The sequence below is a fragment of the Tamandua tetradactyla genome, chromosome 4 (genome assembly GCF_023851605.1).
Source record: "Tamandua tetradactyla isolate mTamTet1 chromosome 4, mTamTet1.pri, whole genome shotgun sequence".
Taxonomy (NCBI): domain Eukaryota; kingdom Metazoa; phylum Chordata; class Mammalia; order Pilosa; family Myrmecophagidae; genus Tamandua; species Tamandua tetradactyla.
The window spans coordinates 52,393,559-52,419,408 of NC_135330.1; the positions used below are offsets into that span (position 1 = coordinate 52,393,559).

A 25,850-nucleotide genomic window follows, 5' to 3' on the forward strand; every position below is an offset into this window, starting at 1 on the left:
CTGTCATCATTACTAGTGGTGGTGGTACAATTGAATAGGAATCTGTCTAGAAAATATTATAATGTATTTAATGAATAAAATATACTTATTTTGTTAAATTTGACTTTACACACCACAGAAACAAGATTCTCTTTCCCATTGAACAAAAAAAAAAAAATGCCAACGAAAGGAATCTGTTACTATTATATTTTTCATGTCCCTGATAACAGAACTCTAACCTTGGCAAAATAAAAAGCACCAGAGAGTGTAAATTCCTTTTAATGAAATTAAAGTGTTGTGATTGATATACTTATTTTTGTGAAAATATTCCTATCTTGAGAAATTAGAAAAAAAATGTTGGATTAGAATAGTTTGTCGTTTAAAAGAGATTCTATAGGGTAAAATTCAATGATTGCGGGTAGCATATATAAAGAATTTATTTTGCTATAATAATTAGGATATAAATTTTTCATTAAAAATCTTCAAATGAAAACATTTTGCTTAGAGTGTGTCATGTAAATAGATCATATTGGAAAGGAAATAAAATCGTTCTTTCATACTTACAAAATAACTTTATTTTTAGTGAGTCCCATTTCATATAGTTGGTTTTTTAAAAAATTTTCTCATGAAATTTATCTAAGAATATACTTGAAATAGAAGAATAAAATTTGATAAGAAAGAAACTTAACTCTTTTACATATATTTGTGTAGGTTACCATTACTTAATACTATTATTATTTATATTATTTAATACCATTAATTATATTTTTATTACTTATGTTATTTAATACCATTAAATAATAAGTGGTTCTACTTATTAACTTATTTTAATTTCTTTGCGATCGATTTCCTCACCTTCAAAATGGGATGATAACAGTGATACTGCCTAAATTGTGCTTAGAATTAAATTATAAATAAGTAATAAACATAATTTATTATAACATTATTTTATATTTTACTATTAATAGAATTAAGAATTAGTAACCTGATTTATATTGCACTATATAAGATTCTGCGATTATGATTGAAGTCAACAAAATCAACTTATAACTTGTAAACAATGATAGCATACATACTGTGAAATGAAGAAAACAAAACTAGGTAATGTTTTTACAGCATTTCTGGGTTGGGAGAACAGTACTTATCTAGGGTCATCAGAGAAGGTCTTACTACGGCAAAATCACAGAAGATGCTAAGATGGGGAAAAAAAGTGTTCCAGACAAAGAGAATGGTGAATTTAAAAGCCTGAGATGATTGTGTTTAAATTACAGAAAACAGAGCGGTAAGGCTGAACTAAAGTGAGAAAATTAATTAGTGATGATGTTGGAAAGGTAAACAAAGACAGATCCCGTAAAGCTTTATGGAGCATGGTTCAGAAGTTTTAATTTTATTCTAAGTGCAAAGGGAAGCCATTGAAAAATTGTAAGGGGCAAGGGAGGAGGGAATTGGTGACATGATCTAATTTCTTATTAAGTATATTACTTTGGCTACTCTGGGAGAAATGAACTTCTGGAGCTTAAGTTTGGTCTCAGAAATATTAGGCAGTAATTACAAAACTGAAGCCCAAGTGGCTCGGAGCAGGTTGGGAGTAAAGGAAATGGTGGGAATTGGGAAGGAAGTTGAGAGAGAAAAAGAGGGACAGAGGGAGGAAAGGAGACATGGAGGGAGGGAGAAAGAGATACAAAGGAAGAGAAAGACAATGACAGGGAAAGGGAGAACATAATTCTTAATTTGCTCATGTATCCCAATTTAGTATCAAGCTATGTTTACGAGTACACCTATTTTTGTCTACTTTGGGAGACAAAATATGGTAGTGATAAGGATAAAATAATAATTCTAGTTAACTGATCTCTATATGATTTTAGTAGCTTCTATTACCGTAGACCTCTTTTATAATTATAAGATAGAAATCAAGAAATAAAATAAGTGGACTCATAATCTTCCTTCATATAAATCTTTAGAAATCATTATATTGTTTGATTACACTGAGATTATATTAAACTATTAACACATCAAGTACCATGATGTAGGGAAAAGCTTCAGAATTAGCTTCAGTTCACCTCTGCCAAGACCTACTTACAAGCTTCATACACAAAACTAGTTAGTCAACTTAATTTCTCCTTTAAATGGAGTATCTAATGTCTGTTAACATTTAAAAATCTAAGCACCTTCGGCAGACATTCAAAAGAACAAAGCTCTCATGCCATTGTTTACCATGATAGACACACACGAAATACAGACCTTGTGCCCACAAACAGATAATTTCAAAATGGAGCAAAGTCCTGTTTTGTTGTGTTATAACACTTATTTCTCCCATCCCAATTCTCAAGCATCGACGTACCCTTCAGGACTGCTGTATGTCTCTGGTGAAGGACACTGCACAATAAAAGACATTTTCCTTCAAATATCATGATAGTAGCTATTTTCTATTAAGTAATGTGGACAGACCAAACTGTACAGACTGTCAGCAAAATAAGGAAGATCAGGTAAGATTATTTTTCATAGCACATTAGTCACATTTTCAAATAATATGTACAATATGCTTTCAGGTAAAGTATTTCTAAATTTAAAGCAAAGAGCTTAATTGATAATCTGAAAAAAGTAAAATAATACTTTATACAAAGACTAAAACTTTCAGAAACACAAATAGTGTACCTATTATATTTTATCATGTTAAAAATTGGACCCACTGCTTAAAATTTAGAAGAGGTACTTCACTTGAAAAAGTATCTGAGTATTGAATAATAATTAATTGATCATATTATTTGAGTAGTTAAAAAATATGAATATACCATGCTTTCCGATTTTGCAGATACCCTGCAGTACTTCCACATGACTAACATAAAGCATTTTTATGATAGCCACATTTTATCACATGATAGTCATAATTTTGCTTTTCATATCAGTCATTAATTAATGTTAATATTAATAATGTCAACATACGGCACCCTGTGAGTCATATGACTTTGAACATATCATTTAAGTTATCTTAGAATAACAGCCATTGTTCTGTTTATCTCCTAGGAAGCATGGTAAAATGAAATAAAGTCACCACTTCCAAGTGTACAGTTCAGTAGGTTATGACAAATGTAACTGCCACCAAAATTATGATGTAAAACATTTCCATAATGCCAAAAATTCTCTCCTACACCTTTGCAGTCAATTACCTTCTATGACTCCAAGTCCCTATTAATTATTGAATGCTTTCTGTAAGAGTCATATGATGCATTTTACTATATGTGCAGCTTTTTTTCTCAGCATAACACTTTTGAATGCAATCATATTATTGCATGTGTCTACTTTATCTGATATTAATATAGCCACTCAACTTTCTTTGGATTTGTGTTTGCATCATGTATCATTTTTTATTCTAGAACTTTTAATATGTTTACTTCTTTATGTTATGTCTATTTCATTTAGACAATATATGGTTGGGTCTTGCTTCTTTTAATCCTATCTGAAGATGTCATCTGTTTTGTTTATCTGACATATAGTAAATGTAATCAATATAGTTGGGTTTAAAGTCATCTTCTAGCTGTGTTTTACTTGTACCATCAGTTAATTGCTCCTCTTTTCTTCTCATTCTACTTTCTTTGGATTAATTGAGGCTTTTCTCTTATTTTCTTCACTGCATTTTATCTATATTACTGGCTTTTTGTTATATCTCTTTAGTCTTTCTTTTTTTTTTTTCATAGTTCCTCTAGGGCATGGTTGGCAAGTTTTATCTTTTTTTTTAAATCATCACAATCGACTTTTTTTCTCTTTTGTTGAAAATAACATATATAAAAAAGCAATAAATTTCAAACCACACTTCAACAATTAGTTGTAGAACAGATTTCAGAGTTTGGTATGAGTTATAATTCCACCATTTTAGGTTTTTACTACTAGCCGCTCTAATATTCTGGAGATTAAAAAAAATATCAATATAATGATTCAGCAATCATTTGTTAAACCCAACCTTCTCTGTATAACTCCACCACCATCATCTTTGATTTTTCTCCCACTCTTTACGGGTATTTGGGCTATGCCCATTCTAACTTTTTCATGTTGGAAGTGGCTTTTGTAATATGGGACAAGGGGATGAAAGTAGTTGAAGTTTTGGAGAGACTGGTCCCTCTGCATTTCAGGACCTATCTGGTTCAGGGAACTATCTGGAGGTTGTAGGTTTCTGGAAAGTTACCCTAGTTCATGGACCCTTTGCAGATCTTATATATCACCCTAAGTGTTTTTTAGAATTGGCAGGGATGGTTTTGGTTGGGGTTTTACAAGCTATGATAGGTAGCAATGTCTAACTGAAGCTTGCATCAACATGACCTCCAGAGTAGCCTCTCGTTTCTATTTGAGCTCTCTTATCCACTGATACCTTATTTGTTACACTTCCTGGCAAGTTTTTTTCTGTAAAGGGTCAGGTAGTATATACTTTAGGCTTTGAAGGTCATCTGATCTCTATGACAACTACTAAATTCTGCCACTCTAGAATGAAAGGAGCCATAGACAATATGTTACCAAGCAACAATATTGTATTCCCGTAATATTTATTTACAACAACAGGTGGGTATAGTTTACCATCCTTTGTTCTAGGGTTTATATTACACATTTTTAACTTATTATTACTTACTCTCAGATAATATCATACTACTTTATAGGTAGTGTTAAAACCTTACTACATTATACTTCTGTTTCTCTCTTTCTATCATTTGTGTTATTATTTTCTGTTTTAGTTTCTTAGGCTGTTTAAAGTAGATATCATAATATGGATTGGCTTATACAATGGGAATTTATTAGCTTACAGTTTTGAGGCTGAGAAAATTTCCAAAACAAGGCATCAGAAAGGTGATGCTTCCTTCCTCAAGACTGACTGCCAGCAAAATTTGGCTCCTCTGTCATTGGCAAGGAACATGGCCGTGTCCCTGGTCTCTTTCTTTTCTTCCAGTTTTTGTTGGTTTCAGTTTCTTGCATCTGTGGCTTTCTCTCTTTTTGTCTGAATTTCATTCTGTTATAAAGAACTCCAGTAATAGGATTAAGACCTATCCTGAATAAGTTGGGTCACACTTTAACTGAAGGCGCCTCATCAAAAGATCTTATGGGTTTATGCCCACAGGAGTAGATTAGATTTAAGAACATACTTTCCTGGGATACATATAGCTTCAAACCACCACATTCCAATGTTTGGACCCCAAAAGACATGCTCTTTCTACATGCAAAATATTCATTCCATCACAGCATCCCCAAAGCCTTAAGTCATTTTAGAACAATGCTTAGTATAAAGTTTCATCATAATTGGTTATAGGTATGGTCTGTCCTGGGGTACAATTCTCCTCTGTCTGTGGACCTGTAAAATCTAGAGAACAAGTAATTGGCTTCTAATATACAATGAAGGGATAAGCATATGATAAACATTCCCATTCCCATAAGGAGAAATTGGCAGGAAAACATCTGTCACAGGTCCCAAACAATTCAAAAATCCTGCAGGGCATACTCCATTAGATTTCAAGGTCTGAGAACCATCTGTGGAGTGATGTTTGGTTTTCTAGAAGCAGTCCCACCCTTCTCAAGTGCTGGCATATTAGCAATGTTCTCCCCAAACACTGCGGAGAATGCTCTACCCTCTCCAAGATTGTGGTGATGGACAGACTCGCAATCCCCAGGAAATATGTTCTACCCTTTGAGAAATCTAGGGTGATGGCCAGACTCTGATACTCCTGGGGAATAGACTCCAACCTCTGAGAATACTGGGGTGGGAGCACTCATCCTAAACAATGAGGTAGAAGATCTGCCCTCCCAAAGCTCTGGCACAGAGTCATTCTTTCCACACACATGTGTGGGTCTGCTCTCTTGCCATGAGATGGCATGTTTGGTACAGACCTCCAGGCATCCATAATCCCATCATTGAAAACTCTGTCCCTTTTCTGCCCAGTTTAACCCAGGTTGGCAGTGATTCTGTTCATACAGATTTAAAAAAAAAAAATCTTGTCTGTTTTGCATGTATTCCAAACCTAATACAGTAGTACTTCCCACAGCTCCTCCTTAGATAACTGCATTTCCAATCCTGACTGAAATGGCTGACTGGGTCCGTCCTTAGTATGACCTTGCATGGAGCACAATTACTTGGGGACTTGCTTTCCAGAAATTCAGAATTTCCCAATCCATCAATTTTTGCTTTCCTTGTGCTCAAAAGTTCAGTTCTCAGCTTATTCATTTTCGCTCACACTTTACTACAAACTGCAAGGAGAAGCCAGGCTACACTGTCCACTTAGCTTGAAAATCTCCTCAGCTAAATATCCCAGGTCATCATTTTTTAATTCTATCTTCTATCTTACATCTGAATGCAAATTCACTAAGTTCTCTTCTACTTTAAAACAAAGATTGCCTAGCTTCTAGTTTCCAATGATACAATCATCATTGCCATCTATGGCCTCACTGGGAAAATCTTTAGCATCTATATCTGTACTAACTGTCTTCTCAAAGGAATCTCAGCTGTTTTTATCAAGCACCTCACAATTCTTCTACACTCTTTCCAGTATCCAATTCCAAAGCTGTTTCCACATTTTAAGTATTTGCAATAACAGTATCCCATTCTCCTGGGACCAAAATCTACTTTAATTTCCTAGGTGCTTAAAACAGATACTGTGAAATGGATTGGCTTGAGCTATGAGAATTCATTAACTTACAGTTTTGAAGCTGAGAAAATTTCCAAAGCAAGGTATTATCAAGGCGATACTTCCTTCCTCAAGACTGGTTGCCAGCAATTCTTGGCTCCTTTGTCACATGGCAAGGCATATGGTATTTACTGCTGGCCTCTTTTCTTGTAGGTTTTGTTGCTTTCAGCTTCTTAACATTTGTGGCTTTCCCTCTATTTGTCTGAATTTCATTCTCTTATAAGGGACCCCAGTAATAGGTTTAAGAGCCATCCTACATGAGGTGGGTCACAACTTAGCTGAAGTAGCCTCATCAATAGATGCTACTTATAATGTGTTTATACCCACAGAAATTGATTAGATTTAAGAACATATTTTTCTGGGGCACATATGACTTTGAAACACCACACTGTCATACATATTTTTTTCTACATGTACTTAAAATTGAACAATGCATTGTTACAGTTTTTGCTTTAAACAGCAAATTAGTTTTAAATTGATTTTATAAATTAGTAATATATCTTTTATATTTACACATATATTTATCATTTCTTTTGTTTAGACACAAATTTCCATCTGTTATCAATTTGCTTCACTCTAAAGAAATTTAATTACCATTTTATTCATAGCTCAGGTCTGCTAGTGGCATGTTCCCTAAACTTTTTTCTTATATTGTCTTCATTTTGTTTTCCCATTTGAAAGCTATTTTTCACGGTGCATATAGTTCTAGGTAAACTGCTTTTTTTCAGTACTTTAAAAGTCTCCCTACTGTTTTCTGATTTGCATATTTTCTGACAAAGAGCCTGCTGTCATCTTTATATTTGGTGCTTTTTCAAAAACTGTTTTTATCTCTGGCTCCTTTTAAAATATCTTCTTTAATACTGGTTTTCAGTCATTCTGCATTTTGTGTCTAGGTGTTTTTTAGATTTATATTGTTTAGGTTTCACTTAATTTCTTGGATCTTGATTAGAGTTCTCAAAAAATTGATAATAATAGTCTTTATTTTTTCAAATATTTATTCTTTTCCTTCCTTTGGGACTCCAATTATACATATATTAGAACATTTGATGCTGACCCACTGTTAACTAATATTTCTCACTTTTGTTAAGTTTAAGGGTCTCTATGATTCATTTTGGACAATCTATTGCTATGCCTTTATATTCACTGACCTTTTCTTCTGCAGTAGCTATTTTAATGTTTACCTCATCCAGTATATGTTTCATATTCTGTATTTTTGATCACTAGTAATACTAGAAAAATATTATATTTTTGATCTTTAGAAGGTTCAATTTTTGTAGGTTTCCTCTACCCACTTGAACATACAGAACATATTATAATAGCTATGTTAATATCCTTGCTTTCTGGATCTTTCATTGATTGATGTTGGTAGGTCATATTTTCTTCTTTTGGTTCCAATTCACTGACTTGTGCCCTCTAAAGGGCTTAACTCATTTGTTTCTCTTTTCTGAAGTAACAAAGTAATGTCTCCAATTTTTAAAATTCTGCGAACTCTTGTTTTGTCCAATGTCTGCAAACCATTTTTTCCCTACAGTTCTATATATTTAATTTGAGAATATGAATGGTTCCCTGTTCTTCCTCTTCTAAGAAATGGAAGTTTCTCCTTATTGCCTTAATGCATTTAGAAAGATGACTGTTTTCTGTCATTTGACTATTTATACTAAAAAAGCCAAGATAAAGTGCTAAAAGTACAATGTTCAGCCAACCAATTATTTTTTTTCCCTCAATGACAACAAATATTTTATTTTGTTTAAATTGGCCACATTTTTCTTACACGTATGCCAGAACACAGATTTGCAGTAATAAAGATGAAGCATACGTATATTTAAGTGCAATTAAGTATGGTAGTAAAATCTGTAAAAGTTTTGGCAACGCTGAAAAATGATCTTTCTAGAAAGGATATGATACAACTCCATGAACCACAACTATGAGGTTTTAATATAGAGAAAAATGGAAACTCATTGTTCAAATATTTTCATTTACTACAAATAATTATCAACTTAGTAGTTACCTCTTTGAAAGCTTCATAACTTTACCTATTAAATAAAATCATTTAGTTTGCTTTATTCTATGAACATTCTATGGAAAGAATAAAATTTTCATAAACTTTCTGTTTCTTACTATCACCTTGTGTGATTGTATCAGTTCTATACAAACAGAATCACATAAAATCATTCATTTTTCTGGGAACCTATCCTGGGAACATATTGATTGACATACTTACATTACATACTTATTTATAATAGGATAAGGTAAATGATATACTTCAAAAACAATAAATTTAGAGTGCTGATTTATTTTGCAATAATAAATTATTGATGAAGTCATTACAGTGATTTTTATATTAAGTATTAAATGCAAGCATTAAGTGAACTAAGTACTAAACGTGTTAAAATATTATAGAAGAAATATCTAGTTATGGTGCGCCATGTACCTCTTTGGTAATTTGTTTTGGAATAAAATTTTGAAGAATTCTGCACCAGAAAAAAGTGCTTGCTTTAATGATTACAATTTTGAAGCTTTATTTATTTTCGTAAAAAATGTGTAAATGATCAATGAGTTATCAAGCAGTTTGGAAATATAAGATGACGCTGTTATTCCAATTATTACTACTCTTACTATATCTGCCATAGATTTGGGGTGGGACGACATTCCTTTCTTTTTTCATATAGCTTATTTCCTTTCCACAAGAAAGACAACGTCTAAGACAAAGTCACCATGTTAGCGATAAAAACAGTTCTTGGTTAGTTTGTCCATTATGGCATGCAAATTATAAATTTATTTTAAAAAGAAACTAAAATTTTCTGACAGATATGATAAAAGATATGTCTAGTCATTTTTAGTTATGTTTTTGTCACTTCAAAGGACTTCTCCTCTTTTGCCTTTGGCTTTCCATTTTAAATTATGATATGAAACTTTAAAAATCAATGTCAAAATCATCTGACATCTGGAACATTAGACTCACCAGGCAGACTTATCTATTTATACTATTAAAAATGTCTGCCATTTTATGGGCTAATTATTAAGGATCTGTTAATGTTGGAAGAGTATTTTTTCCTTTTTTTTTTTTTTTTTCGGCATGGGCAGGCTCTGGGAATCAAATTTGGGTCTCTGGCATGGCAGGTGAGCATTCTGCCACTGAGCCACCATTGCACTACCTGGGAGAGTATTATTTTAGTCAGTTTCAGAGCCATCCTAAATAGACTGTTGAGGAATAATGTCAGTTATTAATATAAGAAATCACTGGAGTGTAGAAATCAAAGCAGTATTCTTTGTAGGTTACTAGATCTTTTCACAAACCTTCTGTATTTCACAATAACGATCATTGCATCATCTCCACTGAGAAGACTTTATTATCAAATGATGGTTAAAGAACATGAAGTTCAGAGAATTAGTGACACCCAAGAACACATAGCTAGTTAGTTGGCAGTGCCGTGGAATCTGAGGTGAATACTATTAAAAAATTATATTGGAGAAATTTACAAAGAACAAAACAATAAGAAGCATGAAGAATGTGTAGATTGTCACCTTATCTATTTCCCCCAAAATAACAGTACTCTACTCTTTCTCTAACCCTTGAGGCTGGACGTGTTTCCGAACTGAAATTTTCAGATTTAGAATGTAATACTGGACATATAATGTATATTACATAACATTCTCAGATGGCCTGAAGCTGCAGGTAAATTAATATTTCTGCAGTAAAATATATGAATGGTCACAATAAATAGATAAATAAAGGATACAAATATTTTTGAGCAAACATTTGTGACCAAACAGGTTTTAGCACCAAACTAACGTAAAAATGAGATTTTTCAAAGATTTTGGAATTATGAGTGAGGGATTGTATACTTGCCCATCTAATTAAAATTTTTTTGCGTATAAATGTACATTTGCCTTAGAAAATAACATACATGAGAAGTTATATTGTCTTTAATTATCTCAACCTAACCTGTAAAAACAGACCTTAAATCTGAAAATGTTAAATATTTTAATGGAGTGAGTAAATGTGCAGAGAAGCAGGTCAGGGTTTCAGTTCATTCTCTGCCTTAATCATCTTGGGTAAGGAATTTCATGTCCCAAGGCTTGTTTCATCTGTCAAAAGGGAAACAAAATATGTCTCCACTATGCCACTTGAGACTTACCACGTGGTATTATGTAAACATAACACAGGTATAGAAATCACTCTCTAAATCCTATAAGTTACTATAACTTCTTCCCTTTGTTATTTCTCTTTATATTTTTCCTCAATAACTGCCAATTTCTTTATGACAATTAAGCAATTTTTTTGTTTGTTTTGCTGTTTTGGCCTAGGCAGGCTCCAGAAACCTGGGTCTCTGGCATGGCAGGCAAGAATTCTGCCACTGAGCCACCATTGCACCACCCCTAAAGTAATGTCTTTTATAGCCTCAAATCTAAAACTTTCAAAATTTTACTGAAACAGGGTTTATATGCTCGCTACCTTTGAGTCTCTTTTTAAGCCTGTCATACATTTTTTGTTATTAAAAAAAAAAGGCTAAAATTTTTCTCAAATTTGAAACCCTGAAGACAATCATAAAATTTTTAGATATAACTAACATCCCATGCAAGCCATGGTCCATGAGAGCAATCTTTATAAAACAGAATTTTGTATGTCTTAATTTTTGGCTTGAGCAAAAGTAAACTGGAAGTATTTGGCCCAGCAGCTATGATAGTGTGTTGGCTATTCCATTACAATTATGAGAACTTGTATTTTAACATTATCGCCAATGATTTAAGATCAAAGTTATCTAAAACCATGCAAAATTGAGTAATATTCAGTTTTTTTATATTCTGTTTATGACTAAATTGTACAATTAAGGTCACATCTAAGGAATAATGTAAAAATCTATGGTAAAATTTTTTATGTCATAGATTGAGTTATTAAACAGCTATGTATTCTTTTTCTTTTTTTTTTTTTTTTTTTTGCATGGGCAGGCACTGGAAATTGAACCTGGGTCTCCAGCATGGCAGGCAAGAACTCTGCCACAGGGCCACTGCGGCCGACCCTATTTTCTTTATTTTCAAATTTTGTTTGAAAAATACAGATGTTCATAATTATTAAAGCATAGCTAAAAACACTATTTAATATAAATCCAGCTAACTGTAATACCTTAAATCTTATTTTGAAGATAATAGAAGAAAGTATATTTCTAACAATTTTTTTTTAAAAGTTAAGCCACTCACGTCTTAAGCAGAATTGAGAATAACTGCATTCAGCAATGTGTTTCTTTGAAAACTTTTGGCTAAGTTATTTCATTATTTTATTTCAAATTATCTAGATATTTAACTTCATTTTTTAAATATTTCAAACAATGATTTAAAAAATTGAACTTCTGCTAGGTACTAACATTTCTATGTACTAGATATTATATACTGGAGACCAGAAATACAGAGGTGAATGAGTTGGTTGTAATCCATGCCCTCAAGAAGCATACTTAACTACCAAATATTAACTATTTAGGCCACTTCTTAAAATTTTAAATATTTTCAGTTTCCTTATGATTTACTAATTATTTCAAATTAGTTTTTTCCCCCACTCGAGATAGTGTACAAATAATTACCTCCAATATATCACTTCTAAATCAGTATTCTTTTGAAAGACTCAGGATTGCATCCTGGTTTGGGGAGGGAAATAGAGAATGTTTATTAAAGTATTGAATATGAATTATGATGGATGAATAGGAGTTTGGCAGAAGAAAAGTGTTGACATATGAAGCAAGGAAATGAAATATATAATGGTAAGCATTTATGAAACAGCATAAGAAATTTAGGTAATAGAGTTTAGGGATTTTTATAACACAATTTACTAGGGTCTAGGGGAGAAAAGAAGGAAAGTGAAGAGGCTGGATAAATAATAAAGGCACCAAAGGCTTCACTCAGGTAATCAGGCAATTATAATGCCTTAAAGCATATACTACATTAGGCATTACCAATACAGAGGTGAACAAAATAGATCCCAGGTCCTCAAAATATTAACTTAATTTAATTTAACTCAACTTAAGTCAAGACAGGGATGAAGTACCTGTATTTAATATAGGTATATTGCATATACTGTAAATAAAGGTGCGACAACATTTTTCTAGTATTATAATAGGAAAATGTCAGATATGCAAATATATGGGCAGTGACTTAATCAAGAGTCTAGAAAAGGCTTGGTTCTATAGGCCATGGTCATTTGTTGGATTAAACATTTGAAATTAAGGAATGTATATCTGATGGGGATGGGCACCATAGATTGGAAAAAGGAAAGACTGGGCGGAAACCACTCAGTAGGCTATTTATATCCAGGTGGAAGCTGAAGAGGACTAGAGTTAAAGGAAGGCAATGACTATAGAGTGAAAGAGCCCAGTCTCCTAAAGAGATGGTGGTAACCACTAGGACAAGTTTGCGAAATTAAAGATGGTGCCCAGGAAGATGGGGAGATGTTAGTGCCACCAATTGTGGTAGATGATGCAGGATAAATTTTTTTCTTTAGAGCAAGAATGGGTTTAGTTTGGGAAATATAAAAGTTTGGATACCTGAGTGACATCAAGATAGAGATATTTGTAACCAGCTATATATGTGTAAATCTGAAGCTCCTGGAAGATTACTGGATTGGAATTAGCGAATTATGAGTAAATGGGAGGGGCTTCAAACCATTTAGGGAGATGGATTTGAGAAGAAGGTAGCTATTTAAAAACAGGGAAGTATATTCAATTTATACAGAGTTTCTCCAAATAAAACATGTCCAAGTTTCACTTCAGACCTATTAAACCAGAAGGAATGAGCCAGGTATTTTATATTTTAAATAACAGCAATAAGAATATGGTATCCAAAGTGACTCTGTCTCATAACAGGTAAGATAAGACTTACACGGTAGCATTTGCCTCATAGAGTTATTTGTTGTTCAGGACATTACAAAACCAAAGATCTGAGTCTTCACCTTTAATCAGCACGTTCAGTGCTTTTGCAGGTGATTCTCTTGTAAATATCTAGTTAAAAATTTAAATTCAGAAGGACGAAAGAGAAAACAAATTTGGAAAGAAGAGAGAAAATGAAGATACAGGAAATGATACAGTTGCAGATAGATCAAGGAAAATAAGGATCATTTGTATTTGATATAATTCTCTGGGAGAAGGAGAAATGAATTAAGAGTAAGTAAGTGGTGAAGAAAATAATATAGACAATGTTGTCAAGGAGTTAGTTTGATAAAAGAATGAAAACAGAATATTAGCTAAAGAGAAAGTGAAGAGTAAAGGGATGTATATACGGACACATCCACAAGTGCGTGTATATGCGTGCTTGTGTATTTTAAGATAAGGAAAGGAGACCTTGTTACTTAGAGGAGAAACTAGGAGAAAGAAAATGTAGAAAGATACAAGATTAGGAGAGTGATATTAGTTGATGGAGTTTGGTTTTAGACAAGACAGGAATAGATTGAGAACCAAAAGAGAATATATATATATTTTTAATCTGGAGGTAGACCAGTTAATTATCATAGTCAATTTTAAGAAGAAATACGAAAGAATAGCAGGGAAATTGTTGAAAAGAAAGAAAATATTAAAATGTATAATAATGCCACTATAATTAGAATAATGGGTGCTTTTGCCTGAGTAGGCAAACAGACCAAGGTAACAAAATAGAGTCTAGAAATAGACTCAATTACATGTACAAATTTGGTATGTGATAAAAATAGCATATAAAATTATGGAGAGACAATGTACATGTTAATAGATGAATTTGAAAAAAATATTGGAAAAAAGTTGATACTTTAATTCATCTCACCCTAAATACCAGGATAAACTCCAAATTTATCAGAGATGTTTAAATGTGGAAAGTGAAGCCAAATACATACTAAAAGAAAACATGAGTGAATTCCACTGCAACCTGGGAGGACAAAAACCTCTCTAAGTCAAAATACATAGGAAATTATGGACAATACAGAAAAATAAATTAAAATACTAAATTAAACTGAGAAAGAAATATTTGCAACCAATATTATAGACCGTGTCAATATCCTTAATATAAAACAGCTTCTAAACATATTGAAAAATAAGGACAAGTCTATAAAAACGAGATAGAGAAATAGTTCACTGAACATGGCCTTAACCCATGTGAAGATGTTCAGCCTCACGATAATAGAAGGGTATATTGATATACCATTTTTTATCACAGTGTTGTGTTGAAATATCCAAAAGCTTATAACATATTCTACTGGCAGGGTTTTGGGGAAAAAACCAAAATACAAGGTTATAATGTTTTTATTCAACTTTTTCTATCTTATATCTTCACTTCTCTTCTGCACGGAGAGTCATGTTTGCCAACATCAGAAATGATATAATTATAATGCATCTTGGAGGTTTTCCCACAATATACATAAAGCAATCTCAAAATAATCATTCCATGCTAATACCAACAGTATAATTACCAAAGCACGTATTTTTTGTTTTTGTTTTCACTTCCATAGTGTATAGCTCAATAAGAATACATAGTAAATTTATTCTATTTTAGAATTGAATAGTCCTTCTTCATGTGGTTTTACTATCAACTACATGTATATTTGGGCTTTATAGCCTTGTATTTTAACTGTAAGTATCTGCAGCACTCATGAGAAATGTTATATCTATCTATCAATCAATCTATCTATCTATCTATCTATCTATCTATCCATCCACCCATCCATCCATCCATCCATCTATCATCTGTCTGAAACCTAGAAACAATTAACAATCCAGAAACAATAAGCATCTCTAAACCTTGATTAAGGTTTTGATACACCTCCCCTACTACAGGTAGGGGGCAGCTAGTCTTGCAGAAAGCAATTAAAGTCTATCAAAGACAGCCAATGTCATAAGAAAAAAGAATCAGGAGGCAATTTGACTAAATTTAGGACAATCTGCTCCATAGGAGAGTACTTCAATACATTAAAACACATCAAATATGTTTAAATCCATTAGTTCATAATAACGTAAAAATGTAGTGAAAAAAAAGATAGGATGCAACAAGCAAATTTAGTCTAGGAATTCAGAGTTTGGGAAAAAACATGACAGTAAGTAAGTTTCTTCAAGAAATAGTTGCAGTAATAAAATAAGGGTAAGGGAAAGCCATAAATTAAAAGGAAACTTATTACCCATTCAAAAAACAAGCTGCAAAAAATTATGTAAAGCATGAGAAAATTGGAAATTTGAATACCAAGTGAATATCTGCTAATAGCAAATAATTATTTTAAATTGTTTTCAGGTATGATAAAGGAAGGTGGTTATCTTTAAAACAAGTCCTTAAATTATACAAATATATACTGAAATTTATGATGTATGGAATCTGAAATACAGGATGTACCTAAAAATAATATGAGAAGTGGGAGTGGGGAGTATACTTGAAACAAGACAGACCATGAGCGGACAATTGCTTCAGCTAGATAGTGGGTGAATATGGGTTATTTATACTATTCTTTCTACTTTTACTCAAGTTGGAGATATTCTATATTAGAACATTTTTTCTTAAAAACCAAAAGGGTAATTAGATTAGACTTGCAAAGAAAAGACCTCCTTTGCTGATTGCAAATATTTTGAACTTTTGTAAAACACTGGCCCTTCTACTCTTTCCATCATTCTCAGTTAATGATTTTTCTCTCCTAATTTCATATGAGATATCACTCAATTTCCTGTCAAAATACCCACAAATTTACTGCATTTAATAACATAAATATTTTCCCTAGTTCCAAATATTTAAAGCAAAGGCTCCACCTGTGATTGCTTTTCTGTATTTCTAACTTCACTAATGGCTCACTCTTAGTATTTAAACATGCTCATGTCCCTGATTAAAAAATATATGTACCCTTTTCCCACTCCATTTTTACATCAATCATCTCCATATTTCTTGCTTCTCCTTCACTTCATATCTCTTGAAAAAAGGTCTAATATGGCAGAGACTGCCAGTTCTTCTTGCCTTCCTTGGTAATAGATCTAGGGCACAAATAAAAGAAACTTCTTTGCCAGAGGTATATGAGAGGAAATGGAATGTAAAAGCTGGTAATATCTTTAAATTGAGGAGATATTCCTATCTTTTCTGATTCTTCCCTCCTTCCTGCTGAGTGGAATGTGGATGAAATGACAGGAGTCAACTTGGCCATGATTTAATTTTAGCAATGGAAGTAGAAGACAAAGGATCAAGGTCATAATAAAACTTGTAACCAATCAATAGTAAGAACCTGGATAGAAAACTGAATTCCCAATAACTTGGAATTCCACCAGCCCTGAACTATCTCAAACATATTGAACTGCAAGAGAAATATAACCTTCAAACTTGTTTTAAGCATGCTTACTTTTTTTTTTTTTGCTGTTACTTATTCAACCTAATCTTAACAAATATATTTGAATCCACTATATACAATTCTTCACCTAAGAGTCATCAACTTACTCAAACATGGCTCTCATACACACCATTCAGTCGGTGTTGTCCTCACCAAGGTCACCAAGGACATCTCACTAAATTTTCAAAGCTACCGGGCACTGTTAATCCTTCACTTTTATTTCTCTAGTTTGTCTCCTATTTTTTTAGGTCAGTGCGTACGAAATTTTTTCACACCTTGAAACACATAGAAAATGTTATTTGAACAGAACATGGAATTCCAGACAAAACTTTTGCCTAGAGATGACCGGTCTGATGTGTAACTCTGACCACTTTAGGTCCCACCTGAACTTCTGGAGGCACAAGGGATCAAGGTCATAATAAAACTTGCAACCAATCAACAGCATAAACTAGTATGCTATGGCACATCTTCTGGGAAACTCAGTACTAGATACTTCTTTATAGCCTCTTGCTTTTCTTGAATTCTTTCTTTAAAATTCCAGCAATATGGGGGTTTCTCAGAGTTCTTTTGTAGGCCTACACCTTGGGTGATTTATCTATTCCTATGTTTTTAATTAAAATATATCATGCATTTTTGTGACACTAAGAGTTAAAAGTACTATCTACCATATTGCTTATAAGACCAGCCTGGGGTTAAAATGTTCATGGAAAACAGCTGGAACTTGAATGAACAGTAACTTAATAGACGTTTCAAAAAAAGAAAAAGTAGCTGAATAATAAATAACAAAAGTGCACACAAATAAAAGACTATAACCCTATAAGAAATATAATCATGCTTAATTTCATTAAATGGGTGAACTGCTGTTAGTGAATTTTTCAAATGAGGATCATTTTCTTCTTCTAATTTGCTTCTTGATGAATGCTCTTATGTGGCTATATGGAAATTAGTCATCACAGATGAGTCTGTACTACAGTTAAGTAATTGAAATGTAATTATGGATTTTAATTATATATGAAGTCTTAGCTCCAATACATTTCAACTGAATGTCCTTGTGCAAGGTCTCTGGGCTTCAAATTCTTGAAAGATAAAATGAGATGCTTTTCTAATCGACATCAAAAGTAGTACCTGAGAAAATGTACACAAAGTATTTTATGTAGTTACTGGCACAGAGCAGATACTCAGTAAAACATGTTTCCTTTCTTAGTTCAAAGAAATACAGAAGACTTCTCTTAAACTCTATCTCATTCAACAATTAAATTAAATTTAATAATTAAATTTGTTCCCATGCATGGAGCCTCAAATTGAGACAATAAAGATGAGATGGGTATAAATATGTAATGCCTTCTATTTTATTTTTAAACTTCATGACATTGTCACTGATTAGCTCCTGATTTACCTAAGTTATATGTAAAACAAAACAAAATACCCCTTGTTCATCATTTGGTTTTCCTCTGAGCTGATCAAATTCCTCTTAAAATGAAATTCATATAGTAATAAATGATATATTTTAAAATTATTTCTTCATTATTTATTAAAGCTGTTTCTATAGTCTATATGGCAATGACAGATTAACATAGGGACCTAACAATTATAAGACAGAGCTATGGTCATGCACTGAATGAGAGTCAATTTAAAGCTTTTGAAGAATATTGTTTCTGTGCCACAAGAAACTGAACACATTTTATAGGAACACTTTGGTTCTTCATTAGCTGTATGTTAGTTACTCATCAATGCCTCATATTAATTATCACAGGCATTGGAACAAGATGTGGTTGTGTGTTTCTGCGTGTGTGTGTGTGTGTGTGTGTGTGTGTGATTCTGTGTGTGTTTGTACAAAAGGGAGACTTTGGAACCAGACAGACCTGAATATAAATTCCAACTCTGCTATTAACGAGCTACTTAGCAAGTTGCATGATTTAGTTTCTTCATCTCTAAAACAGAACAAAAAGAGTGTCTGCTCAAGAGTTTTGGTAAAATTTAAAAATAGGAAAATGCAAGAAAGGATTTAGTGCCATAACTAGAAAGCTATGCAGGTGCTTAAAATTTTAGCTATTTTTAATCATCGTTAAAATTTTCTGCATGAGCTTGCATATGTGTCACCTGTAAAACAAAAATGTGATTCAAAAATTGCTATATTAGTGCCGACTACACAACCACTCATGGCAAGAAATCACAAATCCATATCATACGATACTTGTAAAGATCATACCATATCCCACTGTAGAAAGACCCAAGTGTTTCATTCTATTTTTCACAAGTTCAGCAAGCTCTTGTCTTTCTGACCTCCTGTAGAGGTTTAGTCGCTGCTGGGTTATTTTCTCAGCTGTTTTACCAGAATGTTTTGGACCTTTCCTGCTCAGTCTTCGCGCCCACTGCATGCTCTTTCTCCGCAGCAAGGGGTGGTCCGACTGGTCGCTGGACGTCGAGTTGCGGTGATTGCTGCGGTGGTGACCTTGCTCTTTGGTGTCTTTGGTGTCTTCCCACTCCTCTACGCTGATAGATATTTGAGACTTGAAAGGAAATGGAAATTGGCCATTAGATTTCTTAGAAAATATCACGGTCTGGAGTTGAAACAATGTTCCTTTGCTAATATCGTGTCATAATTGTATACTTACTAATGAGATTTTGCACAGAAAGAGCAAAGTTATAATCACAGATTCTATCTCAGTTGCTAAAAATAGCTTTGCATCCTCAAATACATGCTTTTATGAGAATTTGAGTTTTATTCATGAGGTTTCTTTCCTTATCATGAATGGCATCACTAGCATAGTGCTGTTCGAAGCCCCCCGAAACTAGATATGCTACAATTTTATTAAAATGTAGCGGGCTTTTATAAATCTACTATGAGTTTCCACATGAAATTTAAATAACGATTATGAAATTGTTTTGGTTTTGAATTAATGCTTTAAAAGGTTTTAATTATTGCTCTTTCTATAGAGGGAACTAGAATGAACTCTTGAAAGATATGAATCATTTTTATTCTCTCATATGACCCAGAAAACCACAAAAAGCACTTTTTAACACATGCATCTATTATTCACCAATAAAACACTTTTCTGCTTGAAATATTAAAACAGCTTCGGAAACCATTCTAAGTGTATTGACTTAAAATATGTCGAAAATGTTTTTGTTTCACACGTGTATTACAGAATCAAAACTGAAACTTAAACCAGGCTACTTTCCATTGGAGGGAAAAACAATGAGCAAATTCATACTCAATTTTGATTTACTCTTTTAGGACTAAATCTGATTTTTAAAGTAAGAAACTCTCCTTTGATTATAAGACCTTAGTAAAAAAAGGAAAAGCTTCCTATTTCAAAATTGTTGCTTCTCATATCAGGAAGTCATATGAATCGCAACACGGATCAAAGCAGAAAGTCTTACTTTCTACAAACATGCACATGCAAATAAATAGCTTCCTGAATTCTACTGCTGGTAAGAACAGCATTCATCAATCTGCTAACTGTGTTTCCCTTCTATGGATGGAAGCCTGTGCTTCAGCTAAACATGCATGTATTGCTGGCTTTCAAAATAATAGAATTTAAATTACCAATTTACGTAAGGCCAGGAAGTAGATCCAATAAAACCCTTTAAAAGTGAATATAAATTAGTAAAAAAAAAAAAAAAAAAAAAAAAGACAAGCAAACAGACAGACGAAAAATAACCTATAGCTCAGATGCAGCTTCATTCAGTGTTTTAACATGATTACTTTACCAACTAGGTATTATTGTGCTGTCCATTTTTGAGTTTTTGTATCTAGTCCTGTTGCACAGTCTGTATCCCTTCAGCTCCAATTACCCATTATCTTACCCTGTTTCTAACTCCTGCTGGACTCTGTTACCAATGACATATTCCAAGTTTATTCTTGAATGTCGGTTCACATCAGTGGGACCATACAGTATTTGTCCTTTAGTTTTTGGCTAGACTCACTCAGCATAATGTTCTCTAGGTCCATCCGCAAATGTACTAAGAAATGATGATCATGCATCTATGTGATGATGTTAAGAATTACTGATTGCATATGTAGAATGGAATGATTTCTAAATGTTGGGTTAATTTCTTTTTTTTTCTTTAATTAATAAAAAAAAGTGAATATAAATTATTGAGGCTCAGTCAGTCCCTTAAATTCAATTTCCAGTGGCAAGCTATAAAATTATCTCAACTTAAATTAATCTAAAATTCAAATATTCATCTACATTTCCATTACAAAAGAGTACTGTAGCAAAGACATCAAAATACTTTATTTAACCTTCACATCTTCGTAAGAGAACATGTGATAAAAATTTTTGGACACCATATTTTAGCTATAAGAACTTAAATTGAAAGCATTATGCCTAGTGTTACCTAAATATACTGAAAATACTCTTCTACAGAAGTAAAATCATGAACTCTTAAGTCATATGCGCCATCAAAAGGAATATCAATCTTAGTTCAGCAGTTTATTATGCTTTATAATAAAAATGAAAACATGTTGCTCCATTTACATTTTAGGCATTTGCTTATAGAATATTGTTAATCATAATTTTAATTTATCTGAAGTGAACTTTCTGTCTTTTTTTTCCTAGTCATAAGTCCATGTGAGTGATAGTTTGCCTTCTTACAATATGTTGAAAGAGTAATTTGATAGGCCAAATACTCAAGATATTATGTTTATATATTTTCACTTTAATTCAACTTAAAGAACCAAAAGCTAATAAATATTTAAGTGGGGGAGGATTTGTTTCTCTTCCCAGAAGAGCATAAACTACTATTTGTCTTTGAATGTTTTTCCTTAGTTTTGTGTATTAGACATTACGTAAAACACATATAAAAACATGAACTGAAGTCTATGCACATATTAGTTAAACAGTATTGAAAGCCCTATTCATCACTGTTTTTAATTTACTAAGGAAGGAATTATCATGATTTGTACATAAAATTCAAATGAGTCATAAGTATCTTTTCAATAATTCCATAAAATAAATAAAATCACTTTGCAAATATCACTTAAACTAAAGAAAAAATAAAGAGGATTTGGGGATTAATTTTAAGAAATCCAAACTGACAGCACATCCAAAGACTGTTCTTTACGTGACTGATATTTGCATAATTTTCTTCCATTCTTCCAAAATGATACAATAATAAGTACACTGAATTTCTGTGTGTTAAGATACAACAATCTGGATGCTCTTTCTGATGTGTCCTAGCTCTGCCTCTTCAACAAAACAGCACGATCTCTATGTAAGATAAGATTGAGAATACTGATTTTCTGCCTCACAGAACTGTTGTGAAAATTCATGTTCACACAAGTAATACATACAGGAAACATTTATGAACTGTAAATTATCACATATAAGATACTATTATTAATATGTTTCAGTAAGAAATTTTATTCATCATGTCAGTAACACTGGTGACAAACATTCCTTATTCTATTCTTGGATGCTGATAATGCATCTGTGTGTGTGTTTTTTAAAGAGTTCCATTTATAAATAAACTTTCTTGTTGTTTTTTTACCTTCTGGTTGTAAGTCTTTTACGTTTTGAACATCACATAATGATCTAGTGGAAATAGTGCAGTACCTAATGGTACTAATGGTGTACTTTCATGGGGCACATAATGGTACCTTTATACTATTATATTTTTATTATATTTAGTAAAATCTTCTCCTACTATAGAGTCAGCGTGATACCCTGGTTAAAAGCAAGAACTCAGGCATGAGAGGGACCTGGGTTAATATCAGTTTCACCAGTTACCAGTTCTGTACTCTTGGTTATGCAATTTAATCTCTCTAAAAGTCGTCCCAAGTTCCTTATCTGAAGAATGTTTGGTACAATATTGCTTTGGTCATGGAGTTTTTTTGAGAATTGAAGAGAAAATGCATGAAAATTTCATAATATGGTGCCTGTCTCAGCGATGGTCAATAACTATTAGCTAATGTTATGACATGTAGAGAAGAAGGTAAAAGATGGAAAAGGAAAAGAAATCATTGTGAGGGACATGGGAAAAAGATAAACAGGTATGAAATAGAGAGTAACAACAAGAGCTTTGGTTTAGTTTTCAGTATCAATGTCTATATTTCATGTGAAACCAGAGAACTATCAACAAATTCTTGGGGGGAAAGTTTCCTCGGTTAAAGTTCTGTTAAATCTGAAGAAGAGAGCAAGGACTCAAAATGAAAGTGGGGGCTTATTATTCTGCACTTTTTCTATGAATAATGACAGGATTTTAGTTTGATTTTTTTCTACTATAATTGTAGAAAACCTAATGGAATCATTAACTTGAAAAATCAAGATGTAATACTAATATTTGTGTGAAAGAAAAAAAGATTTACATATTTTATATGAAATGCTTCTGGGAGCTTATTGATATAGTTCAACAAGGAAATGAAAAATTCATATGGCCATGTCAACATTTTTCATATACATTTAAAATATCATTTTCTGAAAGTTATATTATTTTTCTAACTATTTATCAAACAATATCATTGTAAAAGGTTGAATAAATCTCTTCAAAAAATAAGAAATGAAAACTTTATAAATGAGAAAATTGATTATGCTAAAAGAGGATGATTAATCTTTTCAGAGAGGTAAAAAAATAATAGATTCACAAAATATACCAAACACTCTTCCACACTCCACGTGCACACACAGGCTCACATGGACACACCCACATACACACATCCAATGTGCGTAAGCATCAAATGACTCATTTGAACTTCATTTCAGTTTTTATTGAGCAGTTTTTCATATCATGGGTTATTGAGCAATCTGTGAAACAAAGTGATATTTTAAAATAAATCAATTCACCTAGAGTTTTAAGTGAATGTTTGTAATCTGGATTCATGATTCCTTTAAGATTAATTTTACAGACTTTAGAATAGACAAATTGTGTTTCATGATTTATGATTTGAGACATTCTGAAGTATCACTAAAGAAGCAAGCAGAAGAAAATGAAATCACTAAAGACGTGTTTGCTTAACATTTTATGAAGGAATTTCTGATTAATGTTTTCTATTAATGAAAGGTTTAATTACAAAAATATTTGAGAGATGATGCACATTTAAATTCATACCACATTGTAATAACCTTAGATTCAGTGGAAATTTATTTTTATTTAAAAGAAAAATCTACAGAAGAATGTTTCCTTAACTTCCATGGGGGCTCAGTTTAATATGTTCATAGGATCTGTGACCTAAGCACAGACAGAAATTAGTTACCTTATATACAGGTATATTTTCAACACATTTCCAGAAGTAATTAGGGAATAACCAATATCATAGTCTAAAAAATGCTGAATTTGGAATAGAATAACTAGATTATAATTTCCAATCTCATCTGGCCTATGCTTCATGATCCTGAGCAACGAAGTTTCTTGCAAAATAGTGATAATAATTACCTTGGGTTTCATGACAAAGAAAAACTTACAAGACTATAGTGGTAAAACTTCAGAGTAAATTTTGAAGCCAAATATTCACTAAAGAAATTCAGATTCAGGTGGGCCATGGTGGCTCAGCAGGCAGGAATGCTTGCCTGCGATGCCAGAGGACCCGGGTTCGATTACCGGTGCCTACCCATGTTAAAAAAAAAAAAAAGAAATTCAGATTCAAATAACAGACTTTTTTTTAGTTAATTACTTCATGGAATAATGTAAATTCCATTACTTTTCACTTCTAAAAATGAGAGATTTCATCTACATGGTCTCTTAAATATTCTTCAATTGCATTTATAATCCTAAGAATATAAAGCTTCTTCATGTAGGAAACTTTTCTACCCCATTGTGTGTTAAATGACTGTCTCCAGTAAAAGCCATCATTGATGGCAGGCTCTTAAGAGTGACTCTTACCCTGTGACCACTGGCTGTGTGTTTCAAATGGCATTGGTCCCATTCCATAGAGGCATCAGGGGAAGGACTAATACCCTGGGCATTACACAGGCCCATCTGTGTGCTCACTTATGCAGAGGAGGAGCAGTTACCCTTTGGCTTTCCTAAGCAGATGGCCCTGTAAAATGCTTCTCATGTTTTGTACAAGAGACAATGCCTATGCCTCTGTTACAAGAAAGATTCAGATCCCCAGAGTTGTAGGGAAAAGCATTGTCCTTGTATAGCATAGTCAAGGGGTAAATTCAAACTGATTAAACCCAGGGTCCTTTAAATTCAATAAAGTGACCACTGCCACTGGGGAGGCCCCTAAACCTTATGGTATTGATTTGAAACTCTTGTTGGCGAAGATATGTACAAACCTGAGCAAACTAGAGCATGTTCTAAAAGTATATCCAGCAACCACCAAACAGAGCAACAAAAAACCTGGACACAGGGAAAGGATACAAAAAACTGAAACAGAGGTCTACAGTTTGACCCACCTGAAATTCATAATTTAACAAAAGAATTCACAAAATGAAAATAAAAAGGGGCTTTGATTCATTTTTCTACCTCTACTACACAAGTTCTTAATTAACTTTAACATCACCCAAGATGCACCAATTGGCAAACTTCATGACCGTAATAGAAATTGGGGCTCCAATTATAGTTATGCCTGGGGATCCACTAAATTTAAAGAAGGTGCTCTAATTAAATAAGGAACTCCATATATTCTTGGAGGATTTAGCAAATATAAAACAGAGGTCAAATAGCTATGTCTCATCCTAACCATCAGAACTACTGCCTTGCCTGAATTTTGCTTGATCATAACACACAATGACCTAAACTATCCCAAAGCAGGCATGGATACTATGACCCAACAAATTAATTAAACTTAAATTATATCTTTGGCATTTATAGTTGGCTTGACAAAATGGGACTACATGCACCATCCTTCCATCTGTCCACTCCCAGTTAAAATAGTTAATAGGACCCAATGTCAATTAAAGCAAGGTCTTTAAGATTTAAAACCCATTATACAAGAACTATTTAGAGTTCCTGTCAAA

The 25,850-nt window shown here is 32.8% G+C and overlaps 1 protein-coding gene across 5 annotated transcripts in view; it reads right to left on the reverse strand.

The window, feature by feature from the left end:
* The window catches only part of KCNT2 (potassium sodium-activated channel subfamily T member 2), a 450,533-nt gene that overhangs the window by 13,771 nt on the left and 410,912 nt on the right, over positions 1 to 25,850 (reverse strand). For 4 of the 5 annotated variants that reach the window (XM_077157297.1, XM_077157299.1, XM_077157295.1 and 1 more), the window contains one exon: positions 19,154 to 19,454. In XM_077157297.1, the coding sequence (XP_077013412.1) occupies positions 19,154 to 19,454 (301 nt within the window). The remainder of the gene's footprint in view (positions 1 to 19,153; positions 19,455 to 25,850) is intronic. The other variant, XM_077157298.1, reaches the window with a different exon arrangement.